Genomic DNA, 20,441 nt, shown 5'->3' on the forward strand with positions numbered 1-20,441 from the left:
AAATTGTGCATTAATCATGTTAATTATGAACCTCTATATAGTAGTTCTCTGGGAGGTATGAAAAAAAATAGTAGTTACTGAAACTACCCAACGCTATCTCATGACCAGTTCATACCAATTTGTACGATCTGTAGATTTAGGGTCGTGATCAGTCATTCGTACGAATTTGTAAGACTGAAAATACTGGTTGGGGCCTGGTCTGATGAGACAAAGGGCACTGCTGGCTAATTAACATTCGTCCTCCCCCATAAAACCTCACTTCCTCTCACAACAACTAAGAACTCACACAAGAACATGGTTTAATGTGAATGTTTATCATTGACTGTTATGTTTTTGGTGTCATTTGAAATGTCTCAAAATGAGTGGTACAGATTTCTCATATCCAGATAGATAAAATAAAAGGAAATAAGGTTTATAGAAGTCTCCCCCATCCCCCATGTCACCTGCATTTGAGGGTGGTCACCCCCATCCCCCATGTCACCTATATTTGAGGGTGGTCACCCCCATCCCCCATGTCACCTGCATTTGAGGGTGGTCACCCCCATCCCCCATGTCACCTGCATTTGAGGGTGGTCACCCCCATCCCCCATGTCACCTGCATTTGAGGGTGGTCACCCCCGTCACCCATGTCACCTGGTCAAACAGGATAAAAGAAGGTGTTCGCACTCTCTCTGGCTCTCTTCTTTGCTGGACACGAATGGAATAGGGTCTCTCTCTCTCTCTCTCTCTCTCTCTCTATCTCTCCCTCTCTCTTTCTCTTTCTTTCCCTTTCTCTCTCTCTATCTCAGGTACAAGCTGGGTAAGATTCTTTGGTGTAACCAATATATAATCATGTTCTAGATATTTGAATTGATTGTGGAATTGATCTCTGATATCTGAAATATTAAATTGTTACATGTGATTATTCTAACTGATTTTGACATTGTTCATTTAATGGTTATAAGGAATAGTCATACATTCGCTCACTTTTAGTGAGGCACAGATATTATTAAAACCTTTCATTTATGGAGTCAGATGAATTAACGAGTAAATACATATGATTAATGTATTACAAATTTAACCAACCAATACTTTGCATGAGTGAGGACAGAACACGTGATTCCTTCCCCGTGTATTGGCGAACCGGCAATTGGACCAATATAGCGGGCCTTACAAATTCATATGTATTAGCCACCTCATAAAATTCGTACAAATTGCCGTGAGATCGGGTTGGAACTACCACATTCAACTGAGCGCTACTACTTACTAATTTGTTAATCAGAGTTTCTTGTTAGTTAAAAGTAGTTACTAAAATATTAATAGTGCATTACTCATTTGTTTTTGTGTAGTTGGTCATTAATGAAGAAACAGTAGTCTAAAGTGTTGCCGTCTTTGGAAATCTGTAACCAGAAAACCCCCCATGCAGTGCTGTCTCAGTGTCGTCTTAAAGGATTAGTTCACCTCAAATAGTTTACGCACCCCAATGCCATCCAAGATGTCCATGTCTTTCTTTCTTCAGTGAAAAAGAAATTACGTTTTTTGAGGAAAACACACACGATGGAGTTCAATGACAACCAGAATGTTGAAGTTCAAATCAATGCAGTTTCAAAGGGCTCTGAAGTGCTTCAAAGGGCTCTGCACGATCCCAGCTGAGGAATGGGGTCTTATCTAGCGAAACGATAGGTCATTTTCCCCCAAAAAATAAGAAACACAATGCTACAATGACGCTACAATGGGCACTGCATTTGTATTTGAATGATGGATCTTTCCTGTTTTATACATCAGTTAATATTCATACCTAATGAGTGAATTCTATAAAGAGATTAATTCATCTTAATTCAATAAAAAAAAGTGTTGTGGAGTGACTTTCACTCAACTTTTTGTTTTCTGTGCTTATTTCCCTTTTCAAGAAAAAAGTTGATTTTGTTGATTTGTTGATTTATTTTATTTTAAACCTATGGATATAAGAACAAATTCATTGTAATAACTGTATTTTTGACTAAACATAATATAATGCACTGGTAACATGCTTCAGTATGTTTATAGAGTGCATGCTGTGCTGGAGTTTATATGGTATTTCTATTTGGTCAAAGACTACAGATGTGTGTTTCTCAGCTTCATCCTCTGTGGCGTTCATGGTTGTATGGTGAGCTCAGTCTCCCCGTACACCTGTCTGAGCGCAGCACAGTCTAGACTCGCCATCAGTTTAGTAGAGCCGGCCCGGCGGGGACTGAATGTCTCCGTCCACGTTATAGAGGTGCCTGGAGAAATCAGACTGAAAAACACAATCACACACTTCAGAATGACACAAAACATGCAGTACAGACTTACATTCATGCATTTAGCAGATGCGTTTATCCACAACAACTTGCATTGCATTCAAGGTATACTGATTAGTTCATGCATTCCCTGGGAATCAAACCCATGACTTTAGAGATATGAGTCTCACATAAAACATGTTCATGTCACATTTCACTCTTACAAAAAGGAACCGTTTTTTGCACCGCACATTATTCCCAACACTAAATATGGAAATTTTAACATATATGTATTTTATTTTACTTGTATGCATTGCATTTAAAATATATGTACAATTTCGATGTAAAGGTGTCGGTCTGACAGTGTTCACCTGTACTGCTTGCGTTTGAGGGCCATGATTCCAGGACCCTCCATACGCAGATCCACATTCTCCAGACTGAACTTAAACGGGTTGGTGAACTCGACCAACACATACATTTCCTCGCTCACTCTTGGGGAACCGGTCACCTGTACAGAGAGAAAGAAGAGAGACATGAACTAGTCTCTAGTCTACCAGTAGAGGGCAGCAGATTCATTTACATTCAATTATCAAAAGCAACTTGCAGTCCATTCAAACAATGGTTTATGTTTATATATATATAAACTTAAAATCTCAGGGGTACCTCAAGTAAATATTTTAGGTCAAAGGGGTTTGTCTGACCAAAAAAAAAGTAAATTTAATTGAAATTAATAAGAGACCAAATACAGTTAATATGATTAAACTTATGATCTCATTAAACTTTAAATTTATATTGTTTTTATATTGTTTTATGTGTATATAATAATATACAAGTATAATAATACGTTTGATTAAAAGGTTAATCATCTTTAAATTATTTTTATTATCTATACTTTATTTGAGCTTTTTCAGTTCCCTCATCAACGGCAGTTTGGGAAACCCTGGTTTTAATGTAAATGAGAGGTCCAGTAACAGTAATGTACAATGCCTGACCTTCACTATGAGTTTGGGGTTGTGCATTGTGATGACTTTCATCGCTGTTACGATCTGGCCCGTCTCTTTAATCTTTCCTGTAGCGATGAAGTGGATGTTTCCCTGTTCCACCAGTTTGTGCATGTAGTCCTCGCCACGCACAGACACTTTCTCCTCCTTACCTATCGCCAGCAGGGGGAGCATTAAAAGCATGAGTATAGATCCAATCATATTACACTCTCTCCTAGGGCTGGGTTGAAAATAGAAATTTCTCGATTTTAATCAAATCTCCTTTCTATGCACTGATATCGTTTCTTTAATCCCGATAAATGATCTTTTATTTTATTTGTATCGCGCCGACCAACCAATAAATTACAATAAGCTTTGTGCTGTTTCTTTTGATGTGAAACAAAGTCTTAGCTTTCAAATTCTGTCAATTTTATTATGAATTTGACCATTTTGGCACTCTTCAATGTAGCGAGACAGATCGATTTTTCTAAATATATGCATTATTAATTATATTTTTACTTAACCTGTTCTTCAAAATTGAATGTGTGTTTATATAAATCTGTCATGAAAACAAGTTGAAAACGTTAAAAAACGAATTGGAGTAGAAACATGTCATTATTACAATAACGTTATTATAACAAGAACAGTAACAGTTTGTATACAAATCAGGACCTTTAAAATTATATTAATGTACCAACTGACATTATTCCCTGTATAGTTTACAGCATTAGTTGAGATTTTTTTTTTCCTTGACATGTACTGTAACTGATAAATATTCACATGAATCGATATATCAAAACGAGAACTTTTGCAAACTTGTGAATCAATATTGAATGGAGAAACTCGTGTACCCAGCCCTACTCTCTCCTATGTGCACTCACTCTGCAGTGGCTCTAGTTTCACTCTGGGTGTGTTAAACACAACCTCTCCGCTCGGGACTCCGGTGTAATACACCACAGTCCCGATGATGTACACGTCTGCACTGCGCCGCTGGTCGCTGCGGTTGTTAAACTGCAGCGTCACGTAAAAGTCGTCCCCTACGCGAACGTCCTGACTGAGGATCTCCACATCCACATCACCCTTAGGAAGAGAGGATTTCTCCCTCTGACAGCCGAACTCCTCCGCTTTCTCCAGCACACGGCGCTCCTCTGGGCTCCCTGGGGAAAGAAAGGTTTAAAATGGAAGTCGATCCTGGTTATCTGACATTTACATCCAAGAGCAACTTCTCTCACCTTCAGGAAACTTGTATTGATTGGTGATGTCTCGACGCCCATCGTGCAGCACGGCTTTGGTCAGAACCATGCGGCCCACGTGAGAGGTATTGACCTTCACCGCGTCCAGTGTGCCATCTTTATGTCTACGATAAAAGACCACGTCACTGTTCACCTGCAGAGAGAGATAAATAGATTAGGTGGATGGATAGATGGATACATGGATAGATAGATAGATAGATAGATAGATAGATAGATAGATAGATAGATAGATAGATAGATAGATAGATAGATAGATAGATAGATAGATAGATAGATAGATAGATAGATAGATAGATAGATAGATAGATAGATAGATAGATAGATACCTAAGGGTTAAAAGTAAAAAGGACTCTTTGACCTGGTATTAAGATGCGTTTTGGTCGATCGGATCACAAGTGGACGATGCTAAATTCAGGTGTAAACGGGTCTAAAACGGTTTGAGCTCGCCCACTTTCAAACACTTCCAGAGGTTGTGGAAAACGCATTCGACCGGATTGTCAGCTGAAGACCCAAGTTTGGTTTGAAGATGAAAAACGTACCAAGCACAATGTTCTCTCACCATTCCTGATTTCTAACACACACTCACAGCGTTCGGCTGGTCTTGTGTCTGTCAGATCAGAAACTAAAGCTGATGCTCTCCGTGTGTTTTTCCGTCGTCTCCTGGACGTGTTCATATGTAAATTACACAAACTTATTTCGTCCATTAAACTGAAAGATCTGAAAAAACACATACATTTCCCGCCCATAGACGCTCCCCTCGAAGAAATCAGGACAGAAGTGGTTGAAAGTGGACAAAAGAGATGGATTAAAACACCAGGAGTAAATGGGAATGTGTCTCCCTCGTCTACTTGTGATCCAATCGACCAAAACGCATCTAAATGCCAGGAGTAAACGGGGCCTGTCACATGGCTTGCATTACCTCAGCGAAGACAAAAGGGGCATCAAACGGGTAGCAGATCTGGCCGTGTTTAATGGCAGCTACTGATGCAGGACCGCACCTGAACATACCTGACAGAAGAACAGCCTCAATGACATCACAGAACAACAAACAGATGCTGTGTGTGTGTGTGTGTGTGTGTGTGTGTGTGTGTGTGTGTGTGTGTGTGTGTGTGTGTGTGTGTGTGTGTGTGTGTGTGTGTGTGTGTGTGTGTGTGTGTGTGTGTGTGTGTGTGTGTGTGTGTGTGTGTGTGTTTGTGTGAATGTCCTACCATCACTTGTCTCCTGTGGCGTAGCGTCCACAACCTGCCATCCTCCAAAGCCAGAGGGCAGATCGGGTCTCGCCATGTAGCACTCGTTCCAGCAATGATAATTCCTGCAGATGAAGATAAAGCAAGTCATTTACTGCATAAGCCGCATTCAGCAACAGGGTGAGAGATTGACAAGGCCTTGGGGTAAAAACACTGCCAAAATGAACAAAAAATCCTCCTCAAGTTCAAGATAAGTGGACAAAAAAGCCTTGTACAAATTAAAGTGAAATAAAATGAATGAACTGCGTCAATTGCAGCATTACATCATGATCCAGGGCGTAACTATTATTACAATATCAATATTATGCAATTGTGTTAATACATGTGTGCCATATATAAAACATTTGATCCAAAACAACGATTTTTTTTGTGAAATTGAAATTCCAAATGTGTTACCATGACATGTTGTATGTATTTTTAATTCATTATACAATTTTAACTCATATTTAGTAATCTACTTAATGTATAATGCATTGTAAAGGTATTCATAATGTACCTTATAAAGCATTATATATTTTCCTAAATAATTGTAACCAAAGTTAAAATGCATTATAAAATTTGCAGATTCTAAAATGGGTTATTTGTCATGTTTTATAATGCATTATTCTTTCTCAATGATTAAATAAGTATTATAATGTATTATAACTGTGGTTACGATTATTCATGAGACCCTACAATGCATTATAAGGTGCATTAAAATACTTTTATAATGCATTATCTATATAGGCTTTAAGTAAAGTGTTAGCAAAAATTGTACTGCTAAATTGCAGGCTGTAAAAGAGCACAAACCAGATGGAATCCTTGGTGCGATTCCGGTCCAGTTTTCCGTTTTCGTCCAGAATGATGTCCATCTTCAAGTTTCCGTCATTGTCGTGGGCGGAGAAGAAGTTTGTCACGACCCTGCTGGGGATCCCGAGACTACGCAAGACTGTGGGGAGGAAGGAGATGATAATTAATCTCATTGCACAGCCCTCGGAAATGCTCGGTTCTGATTGGTCAGTTATTTGTCAAAAGCAACGGTTTATAACGATTGTTTTGTGCACTGTAATGGATTTTAAGATAATTAACAGGTAGGATTTTAAAACAAATCCCTATTTCATGACCCCTCTGTTATTGTTAATATGGTGAAAAGCTGTGTAATAAGTGATATGACTATACACTGATATGAACTTGTTTGTTGGTCTAGACTCAAAGCTGCTTGCTAGGAACTCTTATCAGTTGTGGAAGCTTTGTGTTGAATGAGCTAAACTCACGATTTTCAATATTTCGTGTCGAATTATTTACTTATGTGGCGTGTAATAAGCTTACATCCAATACAAGCTAATACAATGTAATGTAATAAGCTAATACATCCAGCCGGTTGTTTCCCCTTCAGGGTGATACAAGACCTGATCACCCTGTCAGGGTTTCAGCAATAACAACCAGCTGGATATACATTACCCCTTAAATATAGACCGGAGATCATGTGACCTATAAATGAATGTCTTGTCCTGTTGAAGTGAGCTCTCACAGGAGTTGAAGACGGCAGCGTAGACCCAGCACTGGCTGTAGCAGACCGGCGTTCCTTTGGTGCTGGCGTAGTCCAGGAGGATATCCACGCTGCCGGTCCAGGACGTCGGCGGGACGCCGTCCATGTAATCTCCACTCCAGTTTCCCACCAACACGCCGTCGTCATCACGGGAGTTCAGCTGTTTTGAGCCAGGGAAGAAGTGAGCTCAACAATAACTTCATGAAAGTTGAAAACGATATGTTGTTTCGCCAATAGCACACATTATAAATCATCATGTGGAAATTTTAAAATTCTGTGTGACCTGTAATGCAAAATTCACTTTTACATGGTGTTTGAACATAAATGTGTGTACACAACCACCCTATAATAATAAAAATCCACACACTCCTCTTTTTATTCCCCCTAAATCATAAGCAGTGTCTCAGAACAAGCCGTTTGCAGATTCTAGCCATGTGATGTAAGAAATGCCTAGGCCCCGCCCACAACTTCTGACGGACTCCGCCCTATTAGCATAGACCCCGCCCTCAGTGAGCTGTACACAGTCCAGCATGTTTATCTCCTCGACCAGGGCATTTAACAGCAGCGTTCAAGTAAGAAATGTATTCCTTTTAAAGCTACTCCCTAGTGAAAAAAAGTATACATTATTGTATTTGAAATATATTCCCTTTTTCAATAGTACATTGCAAATATACTATGTTTAAATATATTAAAAGTATATTAGCATCATGCTTTTACCTGTTTTCACAAAACAACTTTTAACACACTTTAAAATAATTGTACTTCAGTATATTTTCTGAAAATATATTTTAGAAAAAATATAAAGTGAAAATTCTGTTTGTTTTTTAAAAGTGTATTTATTTGCACTTTACTTAAATATATTTTAAGTATATTTTTTAACTGTGTGCTAGAAATTATCACTGTAACAATGCATTGAAAGTATACTTTCAAAATGCATTATTGTAGCCAATAGTATATTGAACAAGTACAGCTAAGTTATATTTGTTTATTAATGTGCATTTGTTGAAGACAAAGTGTGCAATTTGCAGTATTTGGAATAAGCCAAAGGTATTATTGAGCATATACGTTTTACTGAAATATAATACACTTATGCTATATTGCTTGTGTGTTTCGAAGACACTCGTAATGAATTTGTAATGTACTTGTAACACAAATAAAGTACACATTAATATCACTAATCAAGCATGCAATTAGTCCCTACACAGGCATATACTAAAAGTATATTAAGTATACTTGAAGTTGTTCCAATTTAGCACAAAAGTACACAAAATACACTTAAAGTTATGCTTTACTACAATTTAATTACAAATAAAATATACTTAGTACAAAATTAGTTGTTCCAAAATAGCACACTTCAAGTTAACTAATCATTGACACACTTGAAGTATACTGAATTAGTCTGGCTTGAAGTTTACTTATATTTTTTGTTTTTTTTTCACCAGGGCTAGTTATTCAATAAAGAGCAGTGAGTGATTTTCTGTTTTTCTGTTGTTGTTTGATTCATATTCACAGCAGTAGATACTGCATTTCACGCTGCTTTCCCTTTAATACACAGATCTAATGTAGCTACACATGCGGTTTCTTTCCCTGCTGTATACGTTCACAGACATAACCGACTGTGTTTATATGAATAAAAGTATTATTTAAAGGAGAATCATTTTTTTGTAAATTTGGAGTGCTGTCAGTACAGAGAACTTTTTAAAATGTGCACCCTGTTGACTTAAATGGGGAAAGTTTTAAACCTGCTTTTAGCCTCTTAACATCCTTGATGTGTCATTACAAGTGCCCAGCCATGTGAGTGATTCCTTCAGAGTGAACACGGGTGAATCTGACTGCAGTAGATGTGAAAGATATGAATAAAAGTTATGTTAATTCATCGCGAGTTCACGCGCGTGATCATAGGTAACTAAAGCAACAGTGGAGAACTCGACAATCGATTACTGTGGATTCGACCAAAAACAGGAAGTAAATACAGGTATGTGCACTGGCTGAATTAACATCACTTTTATTCATATCTTTCACATCTACTGCAGTCAGATTCACCCGTGTTCACTCTGAAGGAATCACTCACATGGCTGGGATGTTAAGAGGCTAAAAGCAGGTTTAAAACTTGCCCCATTTAAGTCAAAAGGGTGCAAATTTTAAAAAGAGGATAACACGGTGTAGGCAACACCGATTTTTGTCGTTGTTCTCTGTACTGACAGCATTCCAAATTGACAAAAAAATTTGCTCAATGTTAAGATTGACCGGAGTTCTCCTTTAAAAGTTATTTATCTGTCAAAATATGACAGTTCGATGCTTTACCGTTAGCTGTGAACATTTACATTATAGTCCAAGTCTGGCACAGTGAAGCTCAGTTCCTCATAAGATGGTAAACAGTAAGTGAAGGAGATCATTCAGCGTTTTGGAAACTGTAGCTGTAGTTTCTCTGGTTAAAGTGTGTCAGTTTCTCACCATGGCCGAGGCGACGCGGGTCACTTTAATGACGTCACCACGGTTGGACAGCGGCATGTCTGCTTTATCCAGAATGAACAGACAGGCATCCAGGACACCAAACTCAAACTAAAAAACAAACAAAATACAGAAAATTGCAATATTTCTATTCATAAACAAGAAAATATTCTTACGGCCTTTTAGTTATAATTAAGGATGCACAATATCCCTTTGTCATCACATATCAACACTCACTTAAAATAATAAAAAATACTAATATTTAATAATGCTATTAAATGTCATTTTTTGCCAGTTTTAAAATAAATATCCATCACACTGTACATTATAAAGTTGTACTTATAAAGTTGTGCATAAAATCACTTGTTGAATATAAAATAGTTTTTTAAAATACATTTTTACTTTATAGTATAGAATTTTGGTAACAGTTTACAGTAAGGTCTAATTTGTTACCATTAGTTAATGCATTAACTAACATTAACAATGAGCAATATAACTGTACTATTTAAACTGTTGTGAATGTTAACTAATGTTAACAGATGCAACTTTTGATCTTCTGTATGTATTATGTATTAGTAAATGCTAAGATTAACCTTAACTGAGATTAATAAATGCGGTAGAAGTATTGTTCATTCTTAGTTAAAAATAAAACCTTATTGTGAGTGTTTCCAGAATTTGAATATTGGTCATTAATCAATTATCGTTCATAACATTAAACTAATTATTGGTTTAATCAAAATTGTGCATATTTTATAATAAAAGTGCATGCCTAATAATAAATAAATGTTATAGCGATTTTTCACAGAGATTAAATGTGTCCCAAGTATCTTTTATAAACTGTGTAGGACAAATGAATGCAGGCACTCAGTTATTCCTGAACATTAGAGAAAAAAAGTGCAATTAAACACATTCATCTGAACATTTAAAGAACACAAGGAAGCCGAAGCGAACCTGTCCGTAGTTCCAGGCCCGTTCGGACACATCGTCATATGCTCCATGATAGATGATCCCCAGCTCGTTCATAACACACTCTTCCCGCTCCTCCTCATCGTCCAAGAACACGGGATCAGCTTTCAAAGAAACATCAGTTATCATGCATCACATCATCTCCTTTTCCTTAACACATGCACACAATTTCAATGTGCACTGGCGTCCATATGTTTCAAAAACAGAGCCTAGCCTATATAATATGGGTTCTTCTCCCAGAAAGAAAGAAATGTAAAACCTGATGACCACGGGTTAAAAAGGATGTAGACGTCGGTGCTCGGGTCCCTCCTGGTCCTGCGGATGCCGTAGGGCGTCACCACACCGATGTATATCAAGTACTTTCCCACAATGCACTCTGGTGAGGGTGTGATGCCCATCGTGACAACTTTGTCGCTGGTCTCTACGACCCGACCCCTCCAGAGACTCTGTCGATCCGCAGTGGGGAAGACGGGAATGTAGGTGCCCTTACTGTACTGAGGACTCGGCCCTAGTGCACAACGACAATCACAGCGAAATATTAGCATTACAGGCTTCATCATTATGCACAAATATACACTACTGTAAGATTGGTAACACTTTACAATAAGGTTCGTTAGTTAACATTAGTTAACTACCTTAGTTAACATAAACTAAGCATGAACAACACTTTTACATCATTAATTAATCTTAGTTTTAATTAATTTCAACATTTACTAATACATTGATAAAAATCAAAGGTTGTATTAGTTTACATTAGTTAATGCACTGTGAACTAACATGAACAAACAATGAACAGCTGGATTTTTATTAACTAAGATTAAAAAAGATGAATAAATACTGTAATAAATGTTTTGCCTATTGTTAGTTAATACATGAACTAATGTTAACTAATAAACCTGTAAAGTGTTACTTTAAGATTTTTCCGGGGGAAAAAAAGTTTTTGAAAGATGTTCACCAAGGCTGCATTTATTTGATAAAAAAAAAACAGTAATATTGTAAAATATTATTACAATTTAAAATAACCGTTTTATTTAAATATATTTTAACATTTAATTTGTTCCTGTGATGCACAGTCACATGATTCAGAAATCATTCTAATATGTTGATTTGCTGTTCAAGAAAAAATGTTTTATTATTATCAATGTTGAAAACAGCTTAATATTTTGTGAAAACTGTGATGCATTCAGTATAATTTGATGAACAGAAAGTTCAAAAGTGCAGCATTTATTTGAGACAAATGTCTTTACTGTCACTTTTAATGCATCCTTCCTGAATAAAAGCAGAAATCTTATTGACCCCAAACTTTTGCATGGTTGCGTATGGCAAAGTCTGTTCTGAGCAACTATGTTTTCTCAAAAAGGTTTGCCTGGTCTGTTTGTTCAAATCATTTTCCAGTAAAGAGAACCTTGCTCAACTAGCCATCAAGCTGACTTCCTTCAGCTCGTGTGCTCAGTTTCCTTAAATATCAGTGGCAATGTGCAAATATCTGGATGTGTAAATATTATCAAGGGAAAAAAAGAGAAGTACACAAGGTTTTGTCCCTGAAGGGAAGTGTGCCAACGAGAAGGGAAAGTGTTGATGGTGCTCAGAAGTTGCAGAACAATGGCATCTCTTGTGAAATTTCACTGTCAAACACATTCAGAAAATGCATAGTGAATTACATTTATTGCTGTGCTGGACAATATGCCTCTTTAAATAATTCTGAGGTATTGCAAAAGAGGGAAACTGATCATTTAAGCAGAAGGAAGCTTCAAAAAACATGTACGCTCTTAAAAATAAAGGTTCCAAAAGAAGGGCTTCACAGCGATGCCATAGAAGAACCTTTTTTGGTTCACTAAAGAACCTTTCAGTGAACAGTTCTTAAAAGAATACATTTGTTCTTAGTGTGAAGAACATTCTAAAAATTCTAAAACCTTTTTCCACTTTAAGAAGCTTTTGCGGAATGGAAAGATTCTATGAATGTTAAATGCCAATAAAGAACCTTTTTTAAGAGTGAAGAATGCTTTAATAAAAAAATGGAAAGACTTCCAGATTACCAATTTGAGATATAGTGGCGCTCATTTACACAATACTCAATTTAGACTAATAAACAATGGAATTTTGACTATTTAAATACGTATTTAAGTATTAAAAGAGCTGATCTATGACCCATATTTATTGTTTATTCTAGCCAGTACTAGTCATTATCAGCAGTATTAAAGTGCAAACATTTAATATGTATTGATCTGCAAAAAAAAAGCAAACTTTTAAATGTTTAAATTATTATACTTCTTATAAACTTTTACAACAGATCTAGTTCACAAATAACTGACAGTCGCGACTTAAGTACAATAACCTACAATAATCAATACTAAAATTTGGGAATAGTAACTTACTTTTTGCGCTACGACAACATCCTGGTAAATTTTTACCTAATCACTGAATCAGTGAGTTGCAATCGGATCAGTTCGATTTGTAAATGAATCATTCGGTGCGATTCGTGAACCAATTCAACAGGTTCATTGGAAAGAATCATGTTCATGTTCTTGGGTATCATGTGGAAATTTCTTCAGTTCGAAATAGCGAGGAACGACATGTTTTTATGAAATGGACTAAAAAGTATCATGTTATGCTTTGGAATGTACTGAAGTAAAAGTTTCCCATAAGAAAAATACTTAAAGTAGAGATACTTGAAATATCAGCAACTAAGTAAAACTACTTCATTATTGTCCACCACTGGGGAAAAAAAGACTTGTGAACCAGTGGCGGCTCATCAGGGGAGGTAAGTGAGGCCAAGCCTACCCAAAACTTTGAAGTAAAAATGGGAGAAGGACGATTTAATGGTAATACAATTCTCAGATATTAATTTCATGTCTCAGAATGTGTATTTATTGTTAGTAATTTCACCTCTGTAAGTGTAACCACCGCAAGCCTCTTCCCCGAATGTGCAGAATCTGCGAAACGCGATTAGGAGTGTTAAGAAAAGTAACATGGCATGGCAGAGGATAGCCTCCCTTGGTAGGCTATATCAACCAATCATCGACGAGACGTAAATTACATGAATTTAGTTTGTACTGCTACCGCTGATGTAACTATGGAGAGTAGAGATTTTGAATATTTGATCGCAAACAAATTTACTAAACTACCATTCCAACGCTATCTCGCGACCAAATCGTACGAATTAATCGAGCGAGTAAAATGTGGCTGATTCGTATGAATTCGTACGACCTCACTCGTACAAATTCGTACGATTTGTCTAAACCCCAGTGGCGGTTAGGTTTAGGGGTGGGGTCAGGGGTAGGTCATTCATAATAGGAATTGGGCAACTCGTAAAATATGTACGATTTAGCAAAAATCGTACAAATTCGTACGAGTGAGGTCGTATGAATTCGTACGAATAAGCCACCTCGTAAAATTTGTACGAATTGGTAGTGAGATCGGGTTGACCATTCATACAACAGCTACAATTTAAAAATGAAGGAAGACCCCATGTCTAAGTTGGAAATAGGCTTCACTAAACGACACAACGCGCTCTTTTACACGGACATTTAAAAGGACAGAAGGAAGGATTTTTGCTTCAAGTGATAGGCTAGGACTAGGTGAGTGAACTTATATTTATATTGTCTTGATTTATGTGTGGTTTTCTATACATTGTCTGTCTATAAGTGACCAAAAAGACATTTTAAAGCAGTTAAATTTTTTTATTTTGTGTGCCTCCATTTAAAAAGCCACCATTCACCATCCACTGTTGTGAACATGTTGAGCTGAATTCTCTGAAGACTCACCTATGACAAACTCAAGCGCAAACTTGTCTTCGGCCGGTTTGTAGGGCCGATTGAATGTGATCTTGATCTGGAACTCTTGAGCCCGACGCACGATGAGGAAGTCGCTGGAGTACAGGTGTGTGTGGTGCTCTTGTTTATTGAGCTCTTGAGGTCGTTTCAGCACATCCACGTCCCAGACATCAAGATACTCTGGGGGACAGAAACTGGACTGTCAACACGTTTTTACAACCCTTTTTTACAATAAATAATCTACAAAAACAGAGGCATGACTCTCACAGAGGATGTCTTTCATTCTCTATCTCTGGGGGTTTGAAGGGAAGAGGATGACTGAAAGCTCAAAATGTTACAAGATAAAAGTGGTGTGCTTCCTGCAATAAATGTGAGGGACAAGAGCTCACTGTTATCTGGTGGAAATGGCAAACATGCAGGAAACGGTCTTAGTGATCAGGATATTTGTTTCAGCTTTTCAGTTGAGGGCTTTTGACTAGATAAGACCAAGCAACTGTACCAAGTGTGTCTGCATGAATTATTACTGATAATAAAAGTTTGTGAATTTGACCTTTTTGTGCATGTAATGCAAAAGAACCTTTAAAACAAAAACTTTTTCATTTAAAATATTTGTTCGTATCAGCCAATTTTCATGTCTCTATTCATCACCATTATATTTTAATTGGTTATGCATAAAACATTTGCTTTAACTGACAATATTTTATCATGCTTTCACAATTTTAAATGCTTTATTCGTTTTCATAGGAAATGCTAAATTTATGTGATGCTGGGATATTTTTCACTGGAAAAATAATGGTGAGTGTTATTTTAGTATTATTTATATACTATTGTAGTGTTTATTAATATTTGTATTAATCTATTAATATTTTAAATTATAGTTTACATTTTAACAATTTTGTTATGTACGTATTTTACTCATTTATTTGTAAATATTTTATAATTAAATTATTTTTATATCAGTTTTAGTTTAGTACTTATTTTTCTCAATTCCTAATTTCAAATTTCTCTACAGTTTTTCATCTAATATTTATTTTTCATCAGCTTTATGTTAACAATAACAACACTGATAATAATGACATCATATTTAAGTGAGAGACATTGCTTTTTTAAGTTTCTATTACAGTATTTGTCTCCATTTTATTAAGTTTTTATTAACTCAATTCTGATTTGGGACAAAAATAGAGATACATTTTACACAGACAAAAATGTCAAGAATATTAATATTGATGATATTAATATGTATTGCAATAATCGTAAAAGATTCTTAATATGTGATTTATTAAAAGGCACACCAAATAAAAGGGATACTACTAAAATTTACTCTACATATAATTTCTTACAGTGACAAGATTTACATATTCTAGCACTTTAAAATTACCATGAAATCAAAATGGGCAATTCTAGATTTTTTAAGGAATATTGCAGTGTTTATTATACATTATTTATCCATGCACATTGTTTTTAAAATTCGTGCCTCATAATGTTGTATCTAATCTCTTGCAGTGACATCTCTTTTCTTCTCTGATGAAGAGGGCGGGGCAACCTGTCAATCATATGAGATCCGCCAATAGCAAACCACACCCATCCAATCAATTCCCCATGGATAAAATCAACATTTAATCCCGCCCTACATTTATTCCTGTTCGAGAAGCCGATAAAAAGTACAAATGTTCTCGTTCTCACCATTGAGTGGAGGTGGTCCTCTGGGCATTAACATGAAGGGCTCAAACTCCTCCACTTTCCCCTCCTGTTGATTAGAGCTGGCTTTGGCTCCTGCACTGCGCCCGCGGTGGGACACGCGTTTGGGGCGTACGGCGGGTGTGGCGGCGGGCGTGGTGGCGGGCGGCGGGTTCTCTCGGGCCTCTTGATCAGCCATGGCGGGTACTGGAGGGGTGGCCATTAAACTGAACTCAGAAACAATGTAAATAGGTCATACAGACTTCAATGATAAAACAATAAAAGAGCCTCTTCTTTTGTTTACACATCATGCACTTTTATAAAATGTTGCAGGAAGGGTGTCATTCATGGCATCTGTTTTGCATTGAGGATGAAGCACTGCATGCACACAAACACAAACTCAAAGCATGTGCTGCTGCACAGTTTTATTGCAGGATTTGGCTTTTCTCCCTTTGATTTATAGCAGCACATGAAAAGTCCAATGTAGAAACGTAAGCTAGACTAATGAGGAAGATGCAGTTTGGCTTTTCTTTCTTTCTGCCATTCTTTGAAAAAGTGGTAACACTTAAGGTTTAAGGTTTTAAACATTAAGGTTTCGTTGTAAACATTAGTTAACAGTGACAAGATTTACATATTCTAGCACTTTAAAATGACCATGAAATCAAAATAGGCAATTCTAGATTTAAGGAATATTGCAGTGTTTATTATACATTATTTATCCGTGCACATTGTTTTTTAAATTCGTGCCTCATAATGTTGTATCTAATCTCTTGCAGTGACATCTCTTTTCTTCTCTGATGAAGAGGGCGGGGCAACCTGTCAATCATATGAGATCCACCAATAGCAAACCACACCCATCCAATCAATTCCCCATGGATAAAATCAACATTTAATCCTGCCCTACATTTATTCCTGTTCGAGAGCGTTTATGGCAGCATATGAAAAGTCCAATGTAGGAACGTAAGCTATAGATTAATGAGGAAGATGCAGTTTGGCTTTTCTTTCAATCATTCTTTGAAAAAGCGGCAACACTTAAAGGTATAGCGGAGGATTTTTTACTTCCGGGTGGATCACCTATACTATTGGTCCTCCTAATTGTCAATCATTCTGGTGAATCAATCAAACTTATTCAAAAAGTGGAGAGGGCGGGTCTTATCTAAAATTCGGAAAGATCCTCCACTATACCTTTAAGGTTTTAAACATTAAGGTTTTGTTGTAAACATTAGTTAACTGTAACAGTTAACGTAAACTAACAATGAACAATACTTCTACAGCATTTATTAATCTTAGTCAATGGTAATTTTTACATTTACTAATACATTTGAAAAATCCAAAGTTGTATTTGTTAACGTTAGTTAATGCACTGTGAACTAACATGAACAATTAGATTTACTAATTAAGGTTAACAAATATTAATAAATGCTTTCAAAATATATCGCTCATGCATTGTTAGTTCATGTTAGCTAATGAATTAACTATTAATAAATGAGACCTTAATTTTGAAAGTGTGACTGAAAAAGTATCTGCTTGACTAAATTAGTGTTTTGTCTTTTATTTTGAAATCTAGAAACTTAAAGAAATTTGTGGAAATAACAAAATGACTTGCTTACAACTGTTTAAAATAAATCAATAAATCAATATTATTTCTAAACCAGATTTTTTTTTTTCTGTACATTATAGTCGTCATGAAACAGAAGTTGTGATAGTCGTTTCTGCACAATTGTGACGTATATCTGAGTGAAACCTGGTGAAACTGATTCTCGAATAAGAATAAATGTAGGGCGGGGCTTGATTGATTAGTTGTAGTTTGCTATTGGTTGATCTCATGTGATTGACAGGTTGCCCCGCCCTCGTGTCAGTAAACACATCAGAGAAGAGAAGAGAAGAGAAGAGAAGAGAAGAGAAGAGAAGAGAAGAGAAGAGAAGAGAAGAGAAGAGAAGAGAAGAGAAGAGAAGAGAAGAGAAGAGAAGAGAAGAGAAGAGAAGAGGTGTCGCTGCAAGAGGGAGGGGAAGTTATTTTGCTTAAAGATTATGAAGGCAAATGAATTACAAAAAAAAAAAAAAAATGTATGATGTGCACAGATAAATCATTTAGAATAAATACTGCAATATTAAACAAAAAATAAGAATTGTACATTTTGATTTCATGGTGACTTTATGAACACAATATGGGAATAAGTACAGTGTGTGTTTTTACACAAAACCTTGTGATTCCCTCTTTGGTGCTGTTAATGCAGGCGACGTTTTCCCATCCAATTGCCTATTCCTGTGTTTCCCAGCAGCATTTAAATGTGGAAAACTTATTTTTATGATAGGCTGCACAATGGCTGCTTTTACACTGGCAAAATATGCCACCACAGACACACCAACACCTGTGTGATGGTTACATAAACTGGGCGTCTGCTTGAATGAGGTGTGAAGTTTGAGGAGATGTTTGGCCCGTGAACCCCACCGGAGCCGTGAGTAACACCTCGGACACAGTGAAGTCTCTGTTCAGTTCTGAACCACTTAAAGACACGGCAGAACACACTTTTCCACAAGTATCTTGGCGAGGTAAAACTAGACAGAAAAGCTGATGCTAATTAAAAAAAAAAAAAAAAAAAAGTTTGTAAAGGTTTTTTTTCTTTTTTCTGCGGGTATCACGTAGATATAAAACAGATGGTGGGACATATTAAAATAGGTACATTTTGCAAACTACACAGAAAATTGCCCCTGCATGCAAACACTCAGACTTACTTTCACAAACACACACATAAAATGCATTTGCAAACACAAACGTATCTAAAATCCAGAATATAAATACATCAATCACTTAAAATAACTTTAAAATTCAAACACTAACATATTTTTAAAGACAATAACTTGTCCTTTGCAATTATCCATTTTTACCCTCAATCAATTTTTGTGAACACACACACACACATATGTTCTACACAAAAAAGTTAGTTAAAGGTATTTGGATAATTGCAGATATACACTAGTACCTTTCCAAAGCTTTGGGCTCAGTGTCATTTTTTAAAATAAGATAATAATACTTTTATACAGCAAGGATGCATTAAATTGATCAAAAGTGACAATGAATACCTTTATAATTTTATAAAAGATTTCTATTTCAAATGCATCGCAGTTAAACTTTCTATGCATCAAAGAATCCTGAAAAAAAATTCATCCACACAAATATGAAGCAGCACAACTGTTTTCAACATTGATAATAATAATAAATAATAAATGTTTCTTGAGCAGCAAATCAGTATATTATAATGATTTGTGAAGGATCATGTGACACTGAAGACTGGAGTAATGATGCTGAAAATTCAGCTTTGATCACAGGAATAAATTACATTTTAAAAGCTATTCACATAGAAAACAGTTATTTTAAATCGTAAAAAAATATTTCACACTATTACTGTTTTTATTTCTGATCAAATAAATGCAGCCTTAAGTACTCAAACTTTTGAACAGTAGTTGGCAATTTCCATCTTCCAGAGTGAACTATTTACTATTAAATATGTAAAAGTAAACTAACCTGGTTTATGTTTAGGCAGAAAGGCGGCACTGGTCTGCAGACACTGGAAGCTGGAGTCCGGGATCACACCAGGACAACTTCTGCCTTCACTTTTATATGGGGCTGGAATAACAGTGTGTGTGTGTGTGTGTGTGTGTGTGTGTGTGTGTGTGTGTGTGTGTGTGTGTGCGCGCGCGCGTGTGTCTGTGAAACCTCATGGTGGGCGTGTCTATGTATGCAGATTAGCATGACATTATAAAGCAGTGGGTGTGTAGTGTATGTGTGAGATTAGAGTGGAAGTGCAAACCACTGCGTGTGTGAGTGTGTGTGAGGCTTGTAGTGACCATGAGGCGAAATAAAGACAAGTGTAGAATGTGTCACATCCTTCTCTTTAGGCACCGACTCAAAACACGCAGAGACACCTAAAATATTCAGCGTCATTTTTTTGCAAAACTTACAAATGCTATATTGCTGTAAAAAGGCAAACCATAGTAACTTTCAATAAAAATCATAATTTTACTGATATATGACTGAAATAGTGTCTCTTAGATTGTGATCCGATAAAAAAAAGTTGAAAAATGTATATAAAAATCAATCATAATAACATCAAAGCCATTTTTTCTAAATCCCAGTGCTTCAAAATGACTGGATATGGCCTTTGTATGGCAGTATAAGTACATCTATGAGTTATAATACTGAACGGCTTTCTGTATTTCTACAGTAAACAGTTACTCTTCATCAGATCAGTCTCTTTGCTTACCAGTAAAAAACATCTAGACATCCTTAAAGCAAGATGTATTCACCTGAGAAGCAGAAGATGATGC

General features: G+C 36.3%; 1 protein-coding gene across 1 annotated transcript; it reads right to left on the reverse strand.

The window, feature by feature from the left end:
- Positions 1-1,900: 1,900 nt before the first annotated feature.
- On the reverse strand, positions 1,901-19,789 carry f13a1b (coagulation factor XIII, A1 polypeptide b). The gene is made up of 15 exons (XM_084403678.1): positions 19,639-19,789; positions 16,119-16,339; positions 14,427-14,615; positions 10,922-11,170; positions 10,648-10,766; positions 9,700-9,807; positions 7,228-7,405; positions 6,507-6,645; positions 5,679-5,782; positions 5,390-5,478; positions 4,450-4,603; positions 4,099-4,374; positions 3,230-3,390; positions 2,609-2,745; positions 1,901-2,254 (listed from the first exon to the last, which is right to left on the reverse strand). The coding sequence occupies exons 2-15, from the start codon at positions 16,333-16,335 to the stop codon at positions 2,113-2,115; spliced, it is 2,262 nt and encodes a 753-aa protein (XP_084259804.1). The 5' UTR covers positions 16,336-16,339; positions 19,639-19,789; the 3' UTR covers positions 1,901-2,112.
- Between the last annotated feature and the right edge of the window lie 652 nt (positions 19,790-20,441).

The sequence above is a fragment of the Rutilus rutilus genome (assembly GCF_951802725.1).
Source record: "Rutilus rutilus genome assembly, chromosome: 3".
NCBI lineage: Eukaryota > Metazoa > Chordata > Actinopteri > Cypriniformes > Leuciscidae > Rutilus > Rutilus rutilus.